The 23,962-nt window shown below is 42.7% G+C and overlaps 1 protein-coding gene across 1 annotated transcript in view; it reads left to right on the forward strand.

Moving 5' to 3' along the window:
- Positions 1-23,962, forward strand: part of yjefn3 (YjeF N-terminal domain containing 3) — a 61,280-nt gene that overhangs the window by 21,549 nt on the left and 15,769 nt on the right. Inside the window, exon 2 of the mRNA XM_069680222.1 lies at positions 21,053-21,161. Within this exon, the coding sequence (XP_069536323.1) occupies positions 21,053-21,161 (109 nt within the window). The remainder of the gene's footprint in view (positions 1-21,052; positions 21,162-23,962) is intronic.

Raw genomic sequence — 23,962 nt, forward strand, 5'->3', positions numbered from 1 at the left:
ACAAATCAATCAGCTTACCATCCACATTCACATCCTCGCCTGGATATTAGGAGTTGGGCAAACCAGGAGGGACAATGGGAGGCACTCAAGGCAAAGGCGAGGTGACCGTCGATCGCCTGCCATGGCCTGATGCTTATGTTGTTTTGCTAAATGTGGGCAGCGCCAAATGGTGGCAAGCAGTGGTGTAGTGGTCCATGGAGAAGTGGGTATACTCTTAATTCATGCCCTGTTTTTGAGCAGCCCATTCAGCAAAGGATAGATGCCCTATTTTATAAACAGTGACATGTAAGACTACTCCATTTAGATTACCCAAAAATGGGCCAGTAGCATTTGCACATTGTCACATAATTTCTGCTGCTTGACCTCAGGGAATAAGGATTGTGAAATTATGAAATTACTGACCCAATTCTGCCCCACAGAAATTAGATTTTGTTTGAATAGCTCGCTTCATCTTACCTGGCTGTTCATAAACGTTACACAGCATATTCTAACGGCGAATAGTTTAAAAGTGAACTAACAAAATTACCGTTAGGCAATAATTAGTTTCCCAGGTATCACCCGCCCTACTCTGCCTCTGATTGGCTCATCAGTCCTGCATAATGAGCACTGGCCAATGAGAGGCAGCGTAGGGTGGGTCATGCATGCCACCATCCTATGAAAGATAATTGGGCAATTTGGCTTGCATACATGAATGTTGCGCATCAGAGGGGATTGAGAAGTGAGTATACGCAATGCTGACTGAAAAATAAGTGGGTATACGCCGTATACCAACATATACCCTGCACTACACCACTGGTGGCAAATTTCACTCAACTGTGGTAGGTTGGCTATTCAAATGTGCCCATCAGTGGTCTGTGGTGATCTGATGTCTGCTCAGCTTGCTTGTACCATTGTTCAAGTGATACCAGAGAATGACACCAGAGAAAGAGAGTAAACGCTACTCTGCAACTTTTGCCAATAAAAAACAAAATGACTACAGTCCAAAGTGAGTTCAGTCAAGCCGAGCTGGACCATGCAGTAAAAAAAAAAAAATACAGGCTCTTATAAGCCTAAAGAGAGCAAAGCCAATGTTGCATCCCTGCAGTGACACCGACACAATTTAAGGCTGTGACTTCGGCTAAAAGCACTCTAGCAGCAAGTTGCAGCAAGGCCACACTAACCCAAAACTAATCAGACCCCCGACAGTGTCACAAGTCTGTGCTCACAGTCCTTAAAAACACAGTGAGGATTGAGGAGATGCCAGGCAACACAGTAAAGCTCATGTAATTAACACCATCAGGATGTGATGCAAACACCAGCAGTAGCTAAGCGCTCCATCAACAAGCATGTAGGTTACCACCCTGTCATGAGCTACAAGTGTTAGTTTTGTATTTAATTCATTCCCTGTTCTTGTCTTGATTTAGTCTTGTTTAGCTATATATTTCATTTGTGTTTCATTGTTCAGATCATTTCCTGTTTTACTTTGTCACCTTGTCTCTGGTGTTGATCCACTTCCTGCCTTTGTGTGTTTTCCCGCCCGTTTGAATATGTGCCCAGTGGTCCGTTTCAGAAAGCGGGTTTAGTGAAACCCCGGGTTTGTTAACCCTGAAATGAGGGAAACCTCGGGTTTGCCGTTTCAGAAAAGAGAGGTAACTTTAACTCTGAGTTGGTTACTATGGTAACTGTGTCTGTAACCTGGTCGGGAGCAGGTTTTCTTCAGGAAACTCAGAGTTTCGCTCTGTCTCCTCCCTCTAGAATATAAAACCCTCATTCAACTTCCTCATTCATTCAGCCCGTCTCACACGTGTGTTTGAGCGGTTACAAATAAAAAAAAGAAACGTTGCGTCTCTGTGCTGCTCTGACCGCTTTGCAAAAGTCTTTTATAATTATGATAAAAAAATCAAAAGACAAATCTGTGTCAAAGTCATCATTTTTAGATTTTCCACCACCACTGCCGAGAGCACTCAAATAAGACGCCGTAAGTTATTGGATTTTTTATTTTTTTTTAAACTAACACATTCAGTTTAATCAACATAAATTGTAATGTTGAACTCAGCATCATGTTAGGGATAAAGCTAATGCACAACAGCCACTGAATGATATTTCATTAGTTTAATATATAAAATCTGATTGAAGTGAGGTTCAGCCATGAGCCTGCTCTGCCTGAGCCGCACCTTTTAATGATGGTATTTTGTTTTTAGCTGCTTCCATGTATGTTTTTCTCCCGCTGGATTGCTCCTAAATTAATATAAGCTTCCGGTCGTGATTAAGTATTAAATAAATAGACCAGTTCAAACTTGCGAATTTACTGGAGCAGCAGTTTCTTCCCACGCCGCTTCTCTCTCTTTTGCAGCTGCAGACGTGTTACTTTATTTTTCTAAAAACATGCTTGTATTCGCTGAACGTCCACATGAGGATTTCGAGCTCCACTGGTGTGACATAGGAGGACCTCTTTTTGTGTACCGTTGCCATGTTGAATCGTGGTATCGGGGCTCCATTAATGCTGGCTTTTTATAGTCAGCATGCACCCACTTAACTCCAGCTAAACCTACTCAGAGTTGATTGAACTAACTCTGATCAGCTGTTCTGAAACCAAAAAGCCAACGAATTTTAACTCAGAGTAAGTCAAACCACAGTCCGGGGTTAGACTGAGGGTTTGCTGAACCTCCTTTCTGAAACGGACCTGTGCCTGTTTGCCTCACCTCCCCAGTGTATTTATTCTTTGTCTTCCTGTGTCTGTTTGCCAGTTCATCATTTATTTTCCTTGTAACTCTTGGTTTGTAAAACCCTTCGTCTGGTGACACTAGTTTTTCTCCTGTGGATTTTATTACTGTTTTGGATGGATTTTCAGTTGGCCCTTTTGTTGTGTTTTTTGTTACCAGGACAAACACTAAGCCTTTGTTTTGTTTTGTTTTTTGCCTCGTTTTGTGTTTTGTGTTTGAATAAATGGTCCAACTCTGCACCTGGGTCCTCTCCCTTTTTGTTAATACCCCAAACTCGACACACCCTGATAATAAAAACACTCATGTCTTTGTTTCAGCCACTGCAGCAAGACAACATGAACCCTGGGTAGAAAAAACTCTCCCACCTCTTATAAGAGAGTGTAGATAGTCATTCTAATACCTAAAGAGCCCAAACTCATCATTAATAATCAATTTCAGTTACAGATGGTCACCTGAACCGAGCACAGGCCTGTGGAAACGTGGAAATGCCTCTGAAAATGACCCCCATGTCCAGCTTTGATAATATGAGATAAAGTTAGATACTGCGGGTCATTGCTTGTGTTAGTTGCATCATCTCTGCCCTCATCCCCCAAACTATGGTAAAGGTCAGGGTGAGGGTAAGATATAGTTAAGGCTGATAAGGGAGCTTTAACCTTAGCCTAGCTGCTGATAGATTTTGTATCAGTCCCATCAGTACAGTATTCTAATAAACACTGATACATTCATGCATTTCATTCCACCCACTCAAACACTGATTTTCAAGCCTGCAGACATATTCTTTACCATAATGAATTCTGTCTGCACCGATGACTCTACATATAGATGGACGAGATCTCCATCTGCTCTCATTGTAAGATTTTGAAGCCAAAATAGCCCCTGTGATAGGTGCTGCCATCTGGCGATGGTGACGTCATGTGGAGCAAGAGTTGTGCAGATCGGCGGGTGGAGCCGGCGTAGCCACTACTGCTAATTAAACTAAAACTTACTGAAAAAAACAGCAAGTGTTCTCGCATGTCGTGTGTTTAATAGCAGAACAGCTTCTTTGTGTTGGTCTGAAGCAAACACTCACAGATGTGGAAACTTCAGTGACTGCAGTGATTGTTTTAGTTACGTTTCCTCCGATCATCCACTACTCTGCTAATCCAGAACAGATCGGCTGCAGAAGCCGTATTTGTCAACAGAGCTGTCAATCATCCTTTTGACAGCATCAAATAACTACCAGTAATTAAAACTTAAATTGAAAATGAACACTTGGACGTAAATCAGCATGAAAAGAACTAACTATAATGATGTATTTGATGTATGACTCATGTCCTGTCTGTTAACATGGAGGAGGCGGGCTTTATGACCTGTACTGCAGCCAGTTAGCAGGGGGCGCTCAAAATGTTTTGGCTTCCCTTTCAGGGAGCTGTTAGGTCGTCCATCTTTTTACACAGTCTATGGTGTAAACCTGATCAGTTATAAATGAATGTATAGATACAGTCTGTTGTGTTTTGGTCACTTATTCTTCTTTAACTCTTCCCTCTTGTTTTACTTAAATGTTCAAGCTAAATCTATCTGGCTTCTCTCCTATCTCTTCTTACATTTGCCTTGTCCGGGGGATTGGCACAAACTTGGCAGAAACTATAACACACCCAGCTTGGTTCCTCATCTGTTCCAAATGCTTTGATGTTGACTCATTTTCTGTTTTAATTGCAACTGGCATGCTTTTACGTATAAACCCCAAACAGACCAGGTCTGTTGTGCGCTGCCACACTCGGCCTTTATTGTCATTCAGCTGGTGGATAAAGGCAGATTATCTCTGTGCTTTGATGATGAATTATCAACCAACTGTTTTAAAGATTCCCTTCTATCTCAGATCTTCCACCTGCAGCTGCTATCCACCTTCTTTTATTTATCTAGCTGCCGGGTGGATTGATTGATTTCACTTCCAGGAACTTCCATTTCACAAAAGTTTAGAGCAGTAGTAAGAGCTGCCTGCCCGTATTGCATTGTTCATATAAAAGACCTTTTTGCATAAAGGGCAAATAGGGGAACATATGGAAGAGTGTGTGTTAGAACGGAGGACTTTTTGTGGCAGTAAACTTCCTCAGTCAATTTAAAAACTCTCCTCGACCCTCTCAAGGTCTTGGTAATTAGATTAGCTGAGGAGATTTAATAATGATCGTGTATTTAGTCATGCATAAGAATATTAAAAATACTGCTGCTCGTGTTATCACTGGGGGTCAGTAACTTCAGACTGAGTATAATTGCCTCGAGCTGTAGAGTCCATTAGCAGGAGATAAGGTTTTGCTGGTTGGGCTTTGCTTTATATATATATATTAGTTCATGCAATTAAGGTGTAAATAAATTCCTAAATTACAAGCTGCATCAATAGATGTATTGAAAATATACACCGATCAGCCAACATTACAGACCACATGCCTAATATTGTTTAAGGTCCCACTTTTGCCACCAAAACAGCCCTGACCCGTCGAGGCATGGACTCAACTAGACCTCTCAAGGTGTGCTGAGGTATCTGGCGCCAAGACATCCGCAGCACATCCTTTAAGTCCTGTAAGCTCCAAGGTGGATCAGACTTGTTTGTCCAGCACTTCCAGTGTTTTCACAGATGTTTGATTGGATTGAGATCTGGGGAATTTGGAGGCCAAGTCAACGCCTTGAACTCGTTATCGTGTCCTCAAACCATTCAGCATTTCTGCAGAGTGGCAGGGTGCATTATCCTGTTAAAAGAGGCCACTGCCATTAGGGGAATTCCCTTTTCGTGAAGGGGTGTACTTGGTCTGCGACAATGTTCAGGTAGGTGATACATGAAAAAGTAACCCACATGAATGGCAGGACCCAAGGTTTCCCAGCAGAAAATTACCCAAAGCATCACACTGCCTCCGTCTGCTTGTCCTCTTCCCTTCCTGTGCGTCCTGGTGCCATGTCTTCCCCAGGTAAGCGACGCACATGCACCAGGCCATCCACATGATGTACAAGAAAATGTAATTCATCAGACCAGGCCTCCTTCCATTGCTCTGTGGTCCAGTTCGTCGGCGCGATGGCGATGGACAGAATGGGCACCCTGATCGGTCTGCGGCTTCGCAGCCCCATATGCAACAAACTGTGATGCACTGTGTGTTCTGACACCTTTCTATCAGAACCAGCTTTAACTTTATTAGGAATACGAGCTACAGTAGCTCTTCTGTTGGATCGGACAATACAGGTCAGCCTTCATTTCCTATGCGCATCAGTGAGCCTTTTCTCACCGGTTCACTGGTTTTCCTTCCTTGGACCACTTCAGGTTGCTACTGACCTCTGCAGACCGGGAACGCCCCACAAGAGCTGCAGCTTTGGAGATGCTCTGACCCAGTCATCTAGCCATCACAAGTTGTTCCTTGTCAAAGTCGCTCACATACTTGCGCTGGCCCATTTTTCCTGCTTCCAACACACCCACTTTGAGGACAAAATTTGCTGCCTAACATATCCCACCACTGACGGAGGCCATTGTAGCGAGATAATAAATGTTATTCACTTGACCTGTCAGTGGTCATAATGTTATGGCTGATCGGTGTAGTAACTTACCTTAACCTTTGATGGTAGTAAAAATGATCATAATGCTCGCTCTGGTGAATCTAAGTAGTTAAAGTCTCCATAAACGTTTCATAATGCTGTAGTGACATGAGTACAAATCTATGAATCAGCTCTGTCTGCTAAATGTTGCAATAATTGGTGCAGGTTATGTATCTAATGCAGGCCAAGGGAGTAAATCGGAGCTTCTGCAGGTGCTTGTGTGGGCAGCAGTGACATCAACAGGCTCAGCGTGACAGCTCCTCCTCCACATCACACCTCTGCAGCGGGAGGCTCACACATCAGAACCTCCCTCTCATCCTGCTGCTCCTCTTTCACCTCCTTATCATTTTAGGGGGGAGGTGAGGAAGCTAGATTGTACTGCACACATGTGCACCGTCGCACAAGCACCATGTGTGCATCCCCAGATAAATACTCATGCTAATCCAACAATTCTCATATACCACTCCCTGCCAGGCTCCCCAGGCTGCACAGCTTGTGTGACATTCTCTTCCTAATGTATGGGAAATGCCACGTGCATAGATTACGGCTAAGCCTGTCAGTGCAAAAGCCGTTGGTAGCCTGAGGTAAAAGCTGCACACGGACCTTTAACGGACAAACTTGTCTGTCAAGAAGGGATGACGCCGAGGGCAAAAACTGAGGCAGCAGCTGGAATTTAATATGATAATATTAGTATTGAGTCTGTTACATGTGTAAGGAGACTGTGTGTCAATAATACAGCATGCCACAGGGGTTGGCTAATTGTTGGTGTTAAATGGAACTTGACTGCAAGAAGAGTTTCATGTTTGTGTGTCTCATCTTCTTTAGCTGGAGCTGAGCTGTGTTCGTCCGGCTTTATTGTAACGCCTGGCTCCACTCTCATTAAGAGGCATCTCACTGGAGTATTCCTCTCTCGCTCCTCGTCTTATTTTCAACTCGCTCATCATTGTTTTTCATTCACAGCGTCTCTGAAGGATACTCTCTTATTCGGGCTCTGCCGTCAGCCTTGGCCCCTTTGCACCTCTCGCACATTTCTCCCCGCCACCTGCCACCCAGGCATCGTAAACACACCCACACATGCGCCCACGCACTTGCAGATATACATGCATGCATACACACACGCCAGTGTAGCTGCGAAAGGTCGGCCGAATGCCAGTTTAGGTGCGATGGCTCGCTGGTCCCTCTCATGGTTCCCCCCGCTGCTGTGCTCATCAATTATACACAGCCTGCACATTTGTGTGTGTGTGTCCGGCGTGCAGGTGCTCTTGTGCGTGGATGCAGTTGTGTCAGAAACAAAACCCCGTTTGGTGTGAAGGCTTCCGGCCACACATGAGGCTGGGAGAAGCTGAGAGACAGTGGCATTGTGGGTTTGAGGCTGTCTTTCTCATTAATATGCTGTTTATGTGCCGCGTGTGTTCTGTATCTAATTGCCTTTCGGTTGACCTGCCGGCCTTTTCCTTATGAAACTGTCTCCATAGTTTGGTCTGTGAATGAGAAATGGATCAGGAGACAAACACCTACACACACACACGCACAGGATAATTAGGTTGTTAGAGAGAGAACATTTTGTGAAAGGAGTTAAATGAAAGCCATGTAGAGTTTTTGCAGCACAGAAGCATTGTTTTGTTTTTGTTCCTCCTTTGTCTTTGTTTTTGTGTGTTCTCTCAACTTGTCTTTTATGTGCAATGCTACAAAATAGAGCCCTAGCAGTTTATCTTTCTCAAAGGCCACCCTCTGAGACGTTTGCTTGTGCTTCTGAGGGAAAATGTGCAAGGCAGAAGTAGAGCTTTTCTCTCAGCACATATTTTGAGGTGCAACTGTATGTTTTTAAGCTTGATAGTAGAATATAATTGAGCAAAATACAATCACAGAGTTTTCCAAATGACATAAGGCTTTGGTGGGCCCTTTGTGCGTCCTTCATTTGACAGCTCAATCTGCCCTGCTCCCTCGCTGGGGGAGAAACTGGCAGGGGATAAGATGCAAAGAGGGAACAGAGATGCCCTGCAGCTTCATAACAACACAGCCTCACCCCGAGCTCTCTATTACTGTCTCAGTACAAAAAAACATGCATGTACAGACGCTGTAAACACCTCATGTGCAACGTCCTTCTTCCATCTGCTTATAAGTCAACACCACGTCGTCACGTTCTGCTGATCTGATATGGTTGATTAAAATGTTCTCGCATGGCTCTAAAGTGGGTTATTTAATTTCTTTCTAGCAGTTTTCTTTCTTTCTAATTAAGAATAAATTGAGTGTTGATGTAAGACCATAACAATTTCAACCTTGTGTGGAGAAAACTTTTGCTCCTGTGGCAGCTAGCTGTTGCCTTAAAGCGATAGTTTGGGTTATTTGAAGTGAGGTTGTATTAACAATAGCGAGTGTTGTTTGTACAGTAGATGACGTTCAGCACAGCCCGTTTGGAAAAGCAGCTTGTTGTACCAACACAGAAGCTAAGCTATGTTACACTGTAGATAAAGCCATGACAAAAATGTACTACTAAAGAGCCACTAAGCCTTTACAGCTCTATATTATGCTAACAACCTGACAGTGAACTGGGCAGAGGCATATAGTATTAGGCACAGCTGTTTCCATGACAACAATACAACACAGGCTCTGAGTCGCCACCAGTGTTGCGGAGCTGTGTTTAGCTGCAGATGCTTCTTCACATTTGAAGTACCGTAAAATCAAGAATATAAGACGCGGTCTGTTTTGGGGGGTATCCCAGACGGTAAAAGGTTTTCTTCAGATATTTATTAATAAAAACATGCATACAAGTATACAAGTCAAAACTATTCAATTTCAACAACTAATCAATTTATTTTCATTTAAAACACATAAATTACAGCCTACCAGCTGTTCTCGCCATGTCGAGTTTGCAATCTAGCTAGCCACTGCTGCGGTAGCTGGCAGCCTATGGTAATGTTGACTACTGTGACAGTAGTTGCTGTGACGTCCGTTACGCCGCATGTCCGTGACAAAGCTTATAGCGCCATCACCTGGGAAAAATACCCTAACACAATAAAATACCTCTCTCTGTATTACTGGTATGTTCGTCGCGCCAGTATATAGGATGCAGCCCACTTTTTAGATGAAAAAAAAAGGAATGAAAGTGCGTCTTATACACTGAATTTTATGAGCTCTGCACAGCTGACAAGCACTTGTTCTTCAGGCACAACTTACATTTCACTGCGATGTTGTTCTTCTCCCTTTCCATGAAGTAAATGCTGTCTTCTCTGCCATCTCGCTAGCTGAATTAGCTAGCTATGTGTGTGCACTGACACAACTGGAGTTTTACCTTGTACGCAGGTACCTGCCAGGAGAGAATCAGAAACAGAGCTTCTATTAAAAAGTAACTCACACAATCCTACTTCAAAACCTGAACTCTCCCTTTAAAGCATCTTTATTCAGCTGCCACGTCAGCTAGTAGCAACATTAGCATTCATTTGGAGCTGTGTTTTTTAGCCACCCTGTTGAATGTTAGTCAACACTTTTTCTTGTTAGCTCTGTTTTGGTCTCCACCAGACTCTGTGGTCTCTTTAGCTGTTAAATGCTAACAGCTAGTCGTGTGAGTAAGTCGTCTACTGGGCAGACAAGAGGCTACATAGCAAGTTTAGTAGAGTTTTTTTTGCTGATTGTAGTTTCTCTTTTGCTTGCCGATTCTTGTAATAACTCACCCCTAGCTCCCTTTTAACAGATAAGAGTTTAATTAAAATTAAAAATGCAAAACCCTAGTGTGTAAGACTAATCAATTGCAGGAGCTCCTATTAAAACTAATGATAATATCCTTTAAATATTCTTCCCTGGAGAAGCAAGTTACGGCCTGATCAGCAGCACATTGAATTAGCATTGTTATACTTGATTTTGCGTCCTCTGTCTCCTCTTATTTCTTATACTCGCATTTGTCTCCCTCATATACCTTCATCCACCCTCTTGCACTTTTGTCCTGTAACTAACCAGCCGTGACAACCGGAGTGTTACAGCGGTCGACAGTAGGGCCAAATGGGATTATAGTACAACCTGAAATACAGCAAACATGATGTTATTCCCTCCCAGCTGCTTTCAGGTGGTCCTATCAATTCCCAGGCAACACATGCCACATAATGATGGGCCTTGGCTGTGATTAAACACTGTCTCATGCTGTCACAGTGAAGCGGCGGTCTTCGTCTACAGCCTCGTATTCATTTAGCCACATGTAGCAGAGAAGGCTGGAGGAAGCCTGTGCCTCTCATGGCAGGGTTTTATTAGTCTGACTTGCTCCTTTGTATCTCAGTATTGGCAGTGGCAGCAGTTCTAATTACGCTGTGTCACTTTCTCCTCCCTCTGTTCTCCTTGTCTGCCACCTCTCCACCTCCCAATCCATCCTTTACCTATTCCTATTAGTTTGCTGTGATAACTCAAACCTCTTGTACAGCTGATTTTCTCCTTCTGCACTTCACAGACTCGCAGAGCGATAAAGATGATTTCTTTTTAACAATATCAGTACTCCGTGTTCCACATAAATCAAGACTCATTGTTCCACTATTATTGTGAATGGCTTTAGCACCCAGTTATGGCTATAAAAATGTTATTTTGCTGCAGAATGTCCTTCAGTTTATGGTCTGTTATAACAGCCATTATGATTGTTGGATCTTTGAGGTGTGATTCCTCCATAACGACACTGAGCTACAAAACTCCAGCTGGGGGACAAACCACAGCTCCAAGTGTTTATAATAGCATGCTAAACTCTGTTACATTTTGGTCACGTGTATTTTACTGGGTTGTCATGCCTTGTAAAACATTTGTCCAGTTGATTTGGGGAAGGTTAACTGATAGACTTGTTGCAAATTTTACGAGGAAGGGATGCAAGGGTTAGGTTGTTGATATAATATATATATATATTATTAAGGCCTTTAACAACAAACACATTGGCAGTAGGCGTGCAACCAGGTCCAGCCCTCAGGGTGTTTTTTCCCACCTTTTTTTCACTATTATTTTATGTTAGCCTATACCCTGGGCCATCACAAGTTAATAACGACCGCTCCCAACTCAGGGCCGTTTGGTCTCGGGGGCCCAAAAACCCCCTTTTTGAAAGATGCCTTTTGGCTGATGTCAGTGCACATTGGAAGGTACTACAATTGCATAAATAGTCTTACAGATATGAAATTTGGCAGGAAGTATCCTGAAACTTATGGGAAAGTGACAAAATAAGATTTAGGGGCTTGCTGCCATTGTATTTTGAAATATTACCCACAACATCTTCAACAAGACATAACAATTACAGTCTGAAAATGAGGATTTTTCAGCACATTTAGTTAAAAATGACCGTTTCACATTTATTCAATTTGTTCAATTTGAGCCCAAGATGACCTTTGGGGTGGCTGTGGCTCAGTGGTAAAGACGGTCGTCTTTCAATCGGAAGGTTGGAGGTTCGATCCCCAGCTCCCTCCCTGTAGAAAGTTCCCTCAGGCTACATGTCAAAGTGTCCTTGGGCAAGACACTGAATCCCAACGGGTATGAATGTGACATCTGATTGACAGTTGGGCAGTTTACGTAGCAGCCTCTGCCATCAGTGTGTAAATGGGTGAATGTGATATGTAGTGTAAAAAGCAGCTTTGAGTGGTCGCAAAGACTAGAAAAGCGCTATATAAGTACAGTCCATTTACTTTCTGTCTTCAAAATTATTCTTGCTGTGACCAAAATGCTTCATTGTACCTCAAATCAGAAAGAACAGTTACCAACCTTCCAGATGAGGGAAAGCACGATGTGTGGTTGAAGCCATAACCACCTCTCCATAAAAACTTTCCATTTCGAAAAAGGACTGGTACTGAAATGGTACTCAAAATCATATCCGATTTCTCCAACACAAACTCCGACAGGTTAAATGTATTTGGGCTTCAACCAAACCCAAGCCACATTTCGTGATGATCGTTGTGATTATGACCATGTTGTTAACGCCTAGTGAACATATAATCTTAAGCTACGTCAATATAAAGACTTTGAGGATGATATATTTCAATTTAAAGCTGCTGTGAGGAACATTCGGTTTGTGTCGCCCCCTGTGGACAAAGTTATACCTCACATCTCTTTGCTGATATTGTCCTGTACATGCATTAGGAGTGTTTTCTAAATCTCATTCTGGTCTCTTTTTTTAAAGATTTTTTGGGGGATTTTTGCCTTCATTAGATATGAAAGCTGAAGAGCGACAGGAAATATGGGGAGTAGGGAGTGGGGGATGACATGCACCAAAATGAGCCTCTGTTCATGGGGTGCCTGCTCAACTGAGCTTAACCAGTGCTCTCTCATCCTGCTCTCTTTTAACAGTCAAACATATCACAGACTTTGGATCTTTTTAATGTAGAAATGTAACAAAGGCTGTTTCAGTAGCGTGCTGCTAATCACTTTGTCTGACAGCCACCTGGTGGCTACAGGCATTAAAAATAACTCTAAATAAACAATATTCTTCCTCATTTAGAGGCATATTAATTTAGTCTGTTTCATGACTAGCTAAAAAGTCCTTGCAAAAAATGATCGGGCTTATAGAATCACAGTAAACATGAAATATCCTCAGGCTACTTACTTTCATTATCTAAATTGTTATTCTAACCAGTAAACAACAATTATCTTCAGTAACACAACAATTACATTCAGGATCAAATCTCTCTCATTTATCATCTTTGATTACAGGTGATGAATCACACCTGTCAGCTCTCAGTGTGCATCGGTAACTGTCACCACACAGCTGCTGATGGCTCTGTTTCTAAACGCCTACATTTGATCAAATTAAAGGATAAAACAAACAACCAAAAATCATAAAACAAAACACGAGTGCAGACAGTGCTAACATACTACAAACTACACATCTAGATTAAATGTAAAGCTGCCTTTAAAGAAGCTAATTAGCTCGTTTCTCACCTCTTACAACAGTCAGACTCCTGTGTGAGTGACAAACTGTAACTGACAACCAAAGCATGCCGTGGCAAACAATCAGTGATGAGTTTGGCTGAACCATGTCCAAAAGTGTGTGACTGTTTACTTGTTTTTGTCTGTTGCTGAAATTATCTTTGATGTAGGCTGCTGAATAAAATCACCTAGTTGCAGCAACTGAATAATAAAAGGTTTATTTTTAAGAAGACAAAAAATAGTGAAGGAAAGCCTTAACCTCGCTCCCCCTAAATGAGTAATGGGGATGCATTTGCTCCACTTTCTCCTTTCCTAGGCGCCTATGGGCGATCACATGACAATGGAAACTCTGTTGCCATGGCTACGGGGCTGTCCATAAGGGGCACAGTAAGGAAGGAAATTAGGTGACCTTTTTCTTGTATAAGTTGAAATATCATTGGCTGGATTCAGAGAAACATAATGGAATCTTTGTGTTCTTTATGTAAGGAGAGCTGTCATCACGTGCTGTGATCCCCAGAGGCAGGCTCTTACATCTGTTGATGCTGTGTGGATGCATCATTCTCTGGGATGATATGGATTTATCTGGTGTGTAGGCAGGTCTGAACAGGGTCAGAGAGACATACAGAGTGATACACAAGCACATCCAGGCCAAATCTCTCTCCAAAGAGCTCCTAAAGCACAGGGCAACTGATGCATTGTTGTTATTAAACCTGGGGTCACTCAGTCTCACAGATCAGACATAACGCAGGCCTGTGTGTGATAAACAGCATTCCATTTTGCTCCTCCTGCAGCACCTGGAGGACGAGACCCGGCCCCAGTGGGAATGAATAGGATGTGACAACGTAAGCCTCATAATGTGCGGTGCTGATGTCCCCCGGTTTAAAGCAGAGGTGGAGGTTATAAATGGACATTCTGGATAATAGGTGAAAGGAGAAAAGATCACTAGGGGGGCAAAGGATGATGTAACCTATAAGCTTGAGCCCTTACTTTGATGCATCTGTGTGTGTCAGTGTGTGTGTGTGTGTGCTCCTCCATCTATAAAAACCTCCTGTTGTGATCACATGACACCTCGAAATGAGAAATAAGTGGGCCTGACTCATGGACGGACATTTTTTGCTCACAAGAACACACACTGACAGGAAGTATGGAACAGGCATTAGCACGCCAACACCTGTGGCTTCAGGTAAATGTGATCAATGCTCATCTTAAAATGTCCGCAGGTACACGGCTGCCGGGGATAACATGAGTTATGAGAACCAAATGTTGGAGGCCCTGATTGGGATTATCTAAAGAATGTCCGTCTCCTCATGCCGGATATGAGGAACATGAGCGGACGGCTAAACTGATTAAGCCTGATTTGAAAGAATGATGCTCCCGAAGACAGCCGGATGGATGTGACTGTCTCTCTTTCTCTCTCTCTCCCTCCTAAATCATTGCCCGAGGAGACTTGAAACAAAGTGAATCATGCCATCCTGATTTGATAAGAATTGAGCAGCATGAGGGAGCTCACGCTGGGCGGTTAGAATGGGAGCATATGGAGGCAGAAGGCCAGCTCCTATCTGCCAGCTGAGCCTGATTATGAGACACCTGATCCTCCTGTCCATCATCCAATTATGCTGAGAAACACATTATACGTATCTTTATGCTTCCTGCAATTTACGAATGTGAGAGTGAATGCGTTCAGACACCTAAAGACACCTTGTAATCAGCCATTCTTGCCTGTTTTGGCTAGCTATAATGAGAAAATGATGCAGCGCATTTAGCCAGATGCTTCCAAGAATACATCACAAACTGCATTTGCTACATACTCAGTCTTGCAAAGAACAGACACACTTAAGCCACGTCCACACGTACACAGGTGTTTTTCAAAACGTAGCTTTTTCGCTGCGTTTTGGCCTTTCGTCCACACAAACGCTGTTTTAGGTCACTGAAAACGGATCTTTTGTAAAGCCGGACGGACGTGACAAAAATAGTGAAGCTTTAAACCTTGCTAACAACTTTTTACATGTTTACACATATGTACAGTTACTCGTCCTTCCTCGATGCGCCATTGCAGCTCGCCAGGTCGCCTTCCGGCAATAGATTTTTGATTGGCTGCGATTTTCTTTTTCTTCTTTGCATGACTGGATTATATCGCCACCTGTTGGGAGTGGCATTCTCATGACAGCATTTCTGTTTTGTGTTTTCGTTAGGATGGGGATTTTTTTCCTTTTTTCGGAAACGAAAGGGGGAAAAACTCCCGTGTCCCTGCAGACATGGCCTTATGCTGTGTTCACATGGATTCAGGCAGACGGTTGACAGTTGACGGCAGACGGACGACACCTTCTGCATGGCAAAAGTAAACAATCCCTCAGACGGAATGGCAGGATGGCAAAACCAAACATGCATGACGAGATGTTGCTATGGTGATGATAACTATAATCGATGAATTTATTTCATGTCATCATTTGATGTAATTATTGCTTATTATTATTGATATGCTATGTGTATCCCTTGTTTATCTGCGTCTGAAAAAAGAAACAACAAAAAAAAAAGCGCATGTGGTCATAAAGTTCGGGGTGTGATCCGGGATCCGGTTTGTCGTCTACCGTCTGCTTGAATCCATGTGAACGCAGATCTCATTCAGTTTTGAGGATATGTTTTTTTAAATCGATTATGCAACAATCTCATTGTTGTTTGTTTGGTTCAAATTCAAGACAAAAACTCCAACATCAGTGAATGCATTCTCTTTGCAGAAAATCCTCCCCTGACGAGTCTCTCTCTGCAAGAATTCCCATTGAAGTCATCTTCAATTTCACTCTCAATTTTGCCAACAGAAAGACATCTATGCTCTCTTTTCTTGAAGCGATTTTCAGCCTGCACCGTCCAGCATTTCTCTCCCCTTGATTTTTTTCCCCTTTACATCATCTCTCTGCTGGGTCCTGCAGGACTTCCTGGGCACCCTGCAGGAGGTGTTGTTGGTGATGAAAGGTGTCCTGAGATGACACTTGTTAAATTAGATGCAAACACTCGCGCGCACGCACACACACACACACACACACACACACACACACACACACACATGGGAAAGCCCATTGACAATCTTGTTATTACAGCAGGGGAGCTATCCTTAAGCATCAAAGCACAAGATGTAATGCTTTGTAGGATGGTAGCATGGCTGTCCATCTGCATGATTCCAAAATCCTGAGCAAAACCTTTTAGCTGGAACAAGACTGAGTATCCAAAATGTGATTATGTTCAGGAAAAACAATAAAAGTGCAGCTTAAAATCATGGAAATTGAATATATGCTGGTATAAAAGCTCCATTTCCCTCTCGTAGTTTTCCCTTCAAAACAAAAACACCTGTGTTCAAAAAACAAACCACCAAAAACACAACAGCTTAAATAAACCAGGATGAGTCATCTCCCATGTGCCTGCTCTGTTTTCTCTCCCTCTCTGAGAGTCTCTTGTTGTCACCCCGCCTCCTGCCGTCATTTTGGTTCAGTGAAGTGCGAACCTTCATCAGGGCAGCGGTGATAGGGAGAGACAGAGGGTGGCGAAATTGGAAGGGCTAGGAGGGCGTCGGAGGAAGATAGAGCGAGAAAATGGAAAATGGTGAAATGGTTGAACGATAAGGCCACGTCAGTAAAGTTGGAGATTAGAGGACAGAGCAGTGGAGTGAGGCGGCGCTTTGGTAGCACAAAATATGACGCAGCTCCAGGTCAAATAGCTCAGCTGAGGTCATTCTGCTACACAGTGTAGAAGCCTCTTGTAATATCTATCATGGTTCTCAACTGGTCTCGCCTCAGGACCCACCAACACCTCAACTTGATAAGTCGCCACCGAAATGTCAGAATTTTTCAACAACTCAAATGTATTTAATAAAGATATAGTCTTGAAGATTTTCATTTAAATAAATGTCTGTTAAGTCACTATCTATCACCGAATGAGGTATTGAGCCTCTGGCCCACTGATGAAAGCCTTTGCATTTGCAGTATATAAGATTATTATGGACTGGGTGTCTGTGGCGACCATCACCCAGCAGTGGTTGGTTTGCCAGAGAGGGTAGGCGAAGCTTAATGGCTGCTTTCCCGGTCTCTGTTGCAAGTAAACAGTAATCTACTATGGCTGAACAAACAAAGAAAAGATCAATGACTACAGATACAACTTCAAAAATAAGTGACCATCCAAAGAAAGAGAAACAAATTTGACGCTAAGATGAAGGCAAACAGAAAGGAAAGCGTCTTAGAAAGTAAAGGTTTCCTGGGATATCTGTGTCCTTCCATTTTATTTTGAAAAATGTTTTCCAAAGATACTTTACCTCTTTAACAAAAATGAAAACAACCCAATTACTTTTCATCTCAATTTTTCCAGTACATACTCTACTGAGCAAAAGCTTTTGCTACATTGTCCTCATTATTCATCACTGTATTCTATTAGCTTAAGATAGAAAAAATGTCACAGAATTATGTAAATAACACAAAAATAGCCTATTCTGATCCTTCTTAATAACATGATTCAATGCAGTACTTTATTTGTGCTTAAAAGGCCCGAGGTATCATTAACAACTCTTGAGTGTTGGACAGAGGGGTGGGCAGATAATAGGAGCAAAGACGAGCAGAGAGGGGGATAGAGAGGAGGCCTGGGGAACTAATGAATACTGTGTTTTTATTCTCTCTGCTCTCTCCAAGGCAGGAATGTGTTTTAAGTTCTATCATGCTTCTTATCTCACCGTGCAATCACGCTGGAAAGGTGGAAATTAGGCAAACTGAGCAGAAGGGGGTGGGAAACGTGGCTATTTCTGTCTCCCAGTGTTAGAGAAATAGAAGCTCTTCTGATTTTCAGAGAAGTGTTCGTCTCTTATATGAAACAAGGACGCTTCCCGGCTGCAGCCCATAACACATTGTTTATGAGCGTTTCATTGGCTACCGCTGCAGGATATATTTAGCATGTTTGTGTGCTGCTTTCCTCTCAACTGCACGAGATTGCATGTGATTCAACAAATGCTCTAATGTGCCACCATTGTATTCGGATGATATATTGTTTCATTTTCTGCATTTGAGTTGTTTCTCCCAGCATGCACCTCTCCACTCTTGATTGTATCGAGCTATTCCTTTTAACAACACGCTGATACAGAAACAATGGGAACTGATGAGGTCGTATTGCTCATTTCTTTTATGCCTTGTGATTGTCACACTTGCATTCACACATTTTTATTTATTTATGAGTTTAAATTTGCATTTTAATGTCTCTATGACATCCCCATTATATATAAACTCCTTTTTATCTCTGCAGTATACGCTCCTTCTATTTGCTTTACAGTGTCCCCCTTTTTCCCACAGGGACCATTAAAGTTTCATTTTACCTTATCTCATGTGGAAGGTAAACAGACTCATTAAGCAGGCTGGGATCCCAGCTGAGCAGCACTACAGTGTAGGTGACACGCCGCAGGAGCACATCACACCCAGCATGGGGAAATCAATGCTCCCTCCGGGGAGAGGCTGTGGCTGCGGCTGCAACAGAAGCTAATACTCATAAGGCCCTATTTTGTCTGCGGCTGCAACAGACACGCTCACACACATTCTAATATATTGTCTAAATCCTTTATCTTTATATGTGCTTTCCTTTTGGAGCTTCATCTTGGACACAACATTGTATATTAATACAAATTTGACTGGTTAAATACGGTTAAGCAGGTTCAAGTAAAAATGCTTGATTAACAATTATATTAAGCACCATAAGTGCTGTTAAAAACACATCTGGCTTTGGTCTGTCCTTGTGGTAGGGCCTCCTGGCAACTGTAGCAAGTGTAGCAGCTGTTGAGAGCTGCACACCCACAACATTTTGTTCGGTCAGTTTTGTTTAGTATCACTAATAGCTGTTCAGCGTCAGTACTGTTAATGTGATAGAATTAGTCCTGGGATCATGCGTATCCACCATGCAACAAGAGCACCACAGATTTAGGATGCTTCCATACGTTGGACTTCCCTTTTGTCTTAGGAGCAACAATAAAATAAAACTCATCCTTATCTAGAATCAATGTGGCTCTAGTAAAACTCTTAAGAAGCTCTGGTGCCGCCTTAAAACCCTGTGGACCGAGCTGAACTTTCCAAAGATCACTTGTCACAGCGACTCAGGAAACTTCCCCGAGGTGAGCCGTGGGTGACAGCTGCTGCCTCTCCACTGGCACAGGTAAATGCCAGAAGCCCCACTTGGATACACTGGCTTACTAACACACAAATGCACACACATCACACACACACACACACGGCTGCGTCTTAAAAGATCCTAAAAGAAACATGGGGAGGCTAAGCATTAGTCAAACTGTCACCATGGAGAGTAGAGACAAATGACAGAGTGAATGCATGTGTGCACAGACACAAAGATTCACTGTGGTTGTTCAGCAGAAACAGAACAATAAGACACGCTGTGATTGTGTTTCTTCTTGGAAAATGGATTTGAGAGAGACGGTGGCATAACACTGCATTATTTCTACATAAGAGAGGATAATTCTCCCATTATGAAATCATTTATATTCTAAAAACGTTCCTTCCTGTGGGTGGTCTGTTCTCCTGTATGCACGGCGTTTATTATCCTATATTGTTTTCTTATATCAACACACGGAAAGAAGAAAATAAAAACACACAAACATGCACACGCACTCACGCAAAGAGCTCTCGATCTCTTTGGAGAGGTTTAAAGTGCAGTAGACTGACCCTGTTGAGAGACTGTTGATTAGAAGCACTGTATTGATTCCGTGCATCGACCCTTGTCTCATCTGCTCTGCAGCAGTCTGATAAATAATCTTTACTGTAATTAGGCAGACACAAATATTGAATCACTTTAAAGTCACTCCTTGACTCTAATTCGTTTTCTGTCATCAATCTGAGTGCTGTGAAAGTGAATATCCATCCTGTCTCTACCTGAAAGCTATCATCCTCTTGGCTCCCGTGTAGCTGCAGTACTGAGCACGGCCACCAGGGGTCTGTAGAGTAAAGGGGATGTATTTCACTTTACAGAACCAGATGCCCAAGTAAAAAAAAGGCTGATTTTTATGATGTACCACTCCTGCCTTCTTGCTCCAGCTCCTCATACTCTTTCTTTTGGGACCCTGTCACCTGCTCACTGCCATGCTGTCCAATTGTCACCTCCACACACACACACACACACACACACAGACAGACACCGACATGCTAAAAACAGCAGCAGCATGCTCCAATAGAGCAGCATTAGTCACAGTGTCACCATGCAGGGAGCAGCCACAGGAAGCAAAGGGGCAATCAGTTCAGAGCAGAAGAGTGAACATTTGAGTGAAATGTTTTGATTAAAGAAGACATATCAGGATTTGTTTACATGCACACATTTAAGTTACCGTAAAGGTCAAAGGTCGGTTCATCCTCCCACCTGACATGTTTTGAGTTTCATGACCACGTTTCCCAGAAGCTGTTAAGTTTCATTATGAGTACTCGGTGACATAAAGTCTTACAAACCAGCTGGAGGCTCACGGACACTCTTGCTTAAAGATGTGACAACCACTTTAATGCATGTGAGCAGACCGGCTTAGCCGTGTTGTAAATAGCTGTTTACATCACGGGTCACCGTGTGGGTCTATGTTGTGTAAAAACCCACCACTGACCTTGTGAATACCTGCTGTGTTTTTCAGGTTGGCCTGCTGTATGTGTGATATTTTCTACAGGACATTTAGGCAGAAAGGACATTTGGATTCACACGACAGATACTTTAAATTCAGAGCATTGCTCGTGGGCTGGGGGATGAATAATGTGTGAAGACTTTTAATGAGGCTTAGGAACATTCTTCGAGGACATGATTTCTCCCCGAACAGCACCACTTACATCTATTCTGATTATGTTTTTTGTTGATGATGATGAAGAATAAACACGATTCCTCCCTTACTAACTATGCTTTTCTGTGTCTGACAGTAAAGGGGAGGCGGCAGCCATCGAGACAGAGCTACTGAGGGACTACAGGTTCGGACAGCAGCAGCTGATAGAGATTTGGGGTCAAGCGTGCGCCCTCGCCATCACTAAGGTCCGTACGCCTCTGTTCCAGACCTCCTTTGATAATAACATGTATGTCTTTTATCTGCATCCTTCAGTAATGTCTTTCATGCTTGCTTGCCTTGCCTAATGTAATTTTGAATCAGGATGCAGCGCAAGGCCAACTATTTTTTCCTCCTTTTTTGATTCATTCATAATCCTCATCCATCCATTCAAGAGATACGATCTATATAAACAAAAGCTGGGACAAATAATGAAATTCCAGTCTGATTGTACTGCAGCTCTTGTTTTCATTGTCAAATGAGCCTCTGCTTGAATTCTTCTGCTCCCCTTTAAGGCTCTTTTCTTTGGACCATTAGACCAGTAGCACTTAACAATAAACAGTCATTGCCAATTACTGGGTATGTGTTTGTGTTTGGTCTGTATGTCTGTGTGTGTTTAGCAGTACCGTTGCTAGCTGTGCTGTAAAACAAACTCTCATATGAGTATTTAGCATATATTTTGTGGCATGTTTTATATGAATTAAACTTTTACATGTAACACTTTCACAATATTGTACTCAAAAATGTGAGTGGTTACAATGCAACAAGTGAGGAACCAATCAGGAACGACCTGATAATCATTGCATGATAATAATGATAACTATATTTATATATACTATATTAATGATATATATGGCTAGGCTCCCAGTTGCCGCTCACTTCAAATTTAAAGCCCTGTTGCTCGCTTACAAAACAGCAACAAAAGCGGCTCCTGTCTACCTGAACGCACTCATCCAGGGCTACACTCCCTCCTGCCCAATGCGCTCTGCCAATGAAAGGCGCCTGGTACCCGGTGGTGGAACGAGCCACCAAACTCCATTCGGTCCGCAGAGTCCCTTTCACCTTTAAGAAGAAGCTAAAGACCCAGCTCTTTCATGAACACCTCTGCACTTTACGATATTGATGCTATTGACGATGACGACATTGAGGATGTGGTTGATGTTGTTTAGGATGATGATGATGACTATATTGACCTTGTTGATGTTGCTGATAATGATCATTATAAAAGAAAGGTCGGCACTATTGTCCGATCGCACTTGAAGCTGTTCGTTAGCACTCACTGACTTCGTTCCCTGTGTTGTATTAACTGTCAGATGTGCGTCGCTTTGGACAAAAGCGTCAAAGCAACAAAAACTGTACTGCCCACAATAGCCTATAAGCCTATTAGCCTATTCAAATGACTGCACTCATATTTTTCTATTCTTATATTCACATATTCACACACTGATTGCAGGCTGCTTCCTAAAGTGCCCAACTATCAGTCAGTAATCACATTCACACACTATGCCACCTGGATCAATTTGGGGTTCAGTGTCTTGCCCAAAGACACTTCGACATGTAGACTGAGGGAGCTGGGGGATCGAACCTCCGACCTTTCGATTCAGAGACGACCAACTCAGCCGCAGCCTATTAGCTTACCGCTATGTCATAGGTTTTGTTGATCATATTGGTTATTTCGTCCAAAGGCATTTTGGTACCACATTGATTATTCACCTTGGAAATCAATGAGAGGTTTCAGACTAATTCATCTCTGAGAATTGCCCGGCGGTGCTGGGCTAGAAGATTATGGACGTTATTTTGATTGAAGGTCACCTCATAAAAAATCATTACCTAATTAATATAGTCCCTTCTTGTCTGTTCTTTTATGACTCATCATTATCTATAGTGGTTTAGTGAAACACTCCTGAATGCATTTATAATTTATGTTATTCTGTTTTTATTCCTCAGCTATACTCACTCTTCTGTGTACCGTATTGTACAGTCCACCTCGGCACTGGCCTTCTATTGAAATGAAAAAGCAAATGTGTAGCACCTAAATGTCAAAGCTCAAAGCTTTCTCAGAGCTGTATGGATTACTTCAACTTCAGTCAACCTCTTTCTTCGACAGAGCATGTCGTTTTCTTCAAAAATCCACAGAACGCCTTTTCAATAAAGGTCAAATCGAAGGAAGTCATGGAAATTTGTACAATTACGGTTCTTTTCTGCTTTCAGGCTTCCAACCCACAACCACTTTTACAAACTCCAGTCAAATAAAAATAAACTGTGGCCTCCACCAACCCACTCCTGCGCAAATCCCTTTAATAGCCTGCTCTGTGGATCAGTCAGAAAACTGTTTGTAAAGGTTCATCCTGTAAAAAACGCTCTCTGTTCTGTCACTGTGACCTCAGTAATCACTGTAAGCCTCCTGCTGTGGCAATTCGACTGTACAAGAGGGCGAGGAGTCACAGCTGCTGCTACTTACACTTTGATAATTTGCATGAACTTCCACACAAAACGTCTGATTATTGTTTTCGGGAACTTTCTGTGACATTTACTTCCAAACATTTCAGCGGCTCACCTCGGGGCAGAACACCTGAGCTCACTCTGTGGCAGTGATCCTCATCCACACAGGCTCAAAACCACAACTCCTCTTCTCTGTGCTCTGGACTGTGTCAAGCAGTGTGTGTGTGTGTGTGTGTGTGTGTGTGTGTGTGTGTGTGTGTGGAAGGCTGCTGGGAACACATGTGATTCCCTTTGACTAGACCACTGGCTTGGGTGAACGCCACACTGGTTTCCTCAGCGGGCTCTTCAGCAGGCTGTGATGAATAAGAGTCTGGGCTACAAGACACATAAAACCTTGTGTTGAAGGAGGGATGAAGACACAAAGAAGGAGACAAAGACAATGGAAAGAAAGATATCAAAAACACTTTACAGGAAAAAGTTACACAAGCGCTTTGATAAAAGTGATAACAGTTGATGAGACGTTTAATAACTCCCACATGAATAAGAGACAGGAAGAGACAGAGAGAGA

Source organism: Semicossyphus pulcher, unplaced genomic scaffold (genome assembly GCF_022749685.1).
Source record: "Semicossyphus pulcher isolate SPU_LCO1_2020_fin unplaced genomic scaffold, fSemPul1.0.p SCAF_4, whole genome shotgun sequence".
In the NCBI taxonomy this organism is placed as follows: Eukaryota; Metazoa; Chordata; class Actinopteri; order Labriformes; family Labridae; genus Semicossyphus; species Semicossyphus pulcher.